This window comes from Mandrillus leucophaeus, unplaced genomic scaffold (assembly GCF_000951045.1).
Source record: "Mandrillus leucophaeus isolate KB7577 unplaced genomic scaffold, Mleu.le_1.0 Scaffold70, whole genome shotgun sequence".
NCBI classification, from domain to species: domain Eukaryota; kingdom Metazoa; phylum Chordata; class Mammalia; order Primates; family Cercopithecidae; genus Mandrillus; species Mandrillus leucophaeus.
The window spans coordinates 3,373,336-3,374,932 of record NW_012107586.1 but is presented as its reverse complement, the minus strand read 5'-3'; the positions used below and the strand labels follow the sequence as shown (position 1 = coordinate 3,374,932).

General features: G+C 50.7%; 1 protein-coding gene across 1 annotated transcript in view; it reads right to left on the bottom strand.

Annotated features, from left to right (window-relative positions):
• VIL1 (villin 1) overlaps positions 1 to 1,597 on the bottom strand; it is a 31,585-nt gene that overhangs the window by 13,002 nt on the left and 16,986 nt on the right. Inside the window, exons 15-16 of the mRNA XM_011964689.1 lie at positions 1,313 to 1,457; positions 626 to 814 (exon numbers count right to left, since the gene is read on the bottom strand). Of these exons, the coding sequence (XP_011820079.1) occupies positions 626 to 814; positions 1,313 to 1,457 (334 nt within the window). The remainder of the gene's footprint in view (positions 1 to 625; positions 815 to 1,312; positions 1,458 to 1,597) is intronic.

Here is a 1,597-nt window from a genome sequence, read left to right as displayed (position 1 = left end):
ATATAAAAAACTAGCCGGGCGAGGTGGCGGGCGCCTATAGTTCCAGCTACTCGGGAAGCTGAGGCAGGAGAATGGTGTAAACCCGGGAGGCGGAGCTTGCAGTGAGCTGAGATCCGGCCACTGCACCCCAGCCTGGGTGACAGAGCGAGACTCCATCTCAAAAAAAAAAGAATTTAGCACCAGGAAGACATTTGTCAATTCTTTAGAACCAGCATGTTTCAGCTGGCACGGAGGATCCACCATGTTGCTGCAATGATGAGAACATTCTCACCTGTGCTGCCCAACACAGTAGCTGGCAGCCACATGTGGCTAGTGACAAACTGAATTTTGAATTGTGTTTAATTTAAATAATCAGTACATTTCTTACCTATACTATCCAGCAGCTTTGCTCTAAAAGTAGTGTGCAAACAAGGCACTGTAATTAGCCTTGATTTTTGATAGACTTCTTCCCTCTCACCAGGAGGCCTAATGGCCTTAGTGCAGCCTTACTTTCTATTCTAAGCCTCTTCTAGCCCCTTTCTGAATCAGCAGGTCATACATCCCAAAGAGACAGAATGGCCTGCGGGAATCAGCACTGATCTCCAGGCAGGGCTAGAGAAGGACATGCTGGGATGAGGCCACTCACACTCCACTTAAAGGGATCCCAAGCCAGGAACCAGCCTGTGAAGGTGGGGGGCTCGTATCCCTGCTTCACCACAATGATGGGGGTCTCGGGGTCACGCCCGCTGGGATGGGTCTTGAGGTATTCCTGCGCGGTGATGGCTGCAGCCTTCTTCTCCTCCTCATTGGCATGTTTCCCAATCCAGAAGAAGACCTATTGAGAAATCCAGGAAATCAGTCCGTCCTTCCTGTCCTCCCTGGCCCATAGGGCTCTACCTCAGTTGTCCAACAGTGAAGCCCTGACTTTGACCCTGTCTCTACCACTACCAGCCAAATGACCTAGGGCAGGCACCATCTGGCCTTGAATTTGTATCTGTGAAATTAGGAGGTTGGACAGATGCCTTGTACTTGGATATTCTGCAAATGTGTGTCCCCCAGACTGTCCAAAGCCCAGGATTATCAAAAACACTCCTGCTCTCATGTGAAATAAATAGGACTTTGGGAGAGAATATGCTCTTCCCTGCAGCCTCTCTTGAGCACGTTACTCCCCACCTTCCTTCTTTCTTACACTTCTGGTGTTCATACCATTTCCAGGGAGAAATTATGTGAGGACCAATAAAATGTTGACACTTACCTAACCTTAAAGCCACTCTTTCTTGGCCCTGGGGATTGAGGTGGCTGGGAAGAGGGGTCCCCAGGCCCTTGGTCCTACCTGATCCCAGACATCTAGTAGGAACACGTCATCCTCTTCCAAGTCATCCTGATTGAAGTCAGGGATCTCTGTGGCCAGGAAGCGCCCAGTCTGGTTGGAACATTCAAAGAGCCGGGGGGTGATGACCAGGTTTTCTTCCTGTAGTCTGCAGGATGGAGAGAAGATTGTACTGGCAGAAGGAAGGTATGACAGGCCGGGCGCGGTGGCTCAAGCCTGTAATCCCAGCACTTTGGGAGGCCGAGACGGGCGGATCACGAGGTCAGGAGATCGAGACCATCCTGGCTA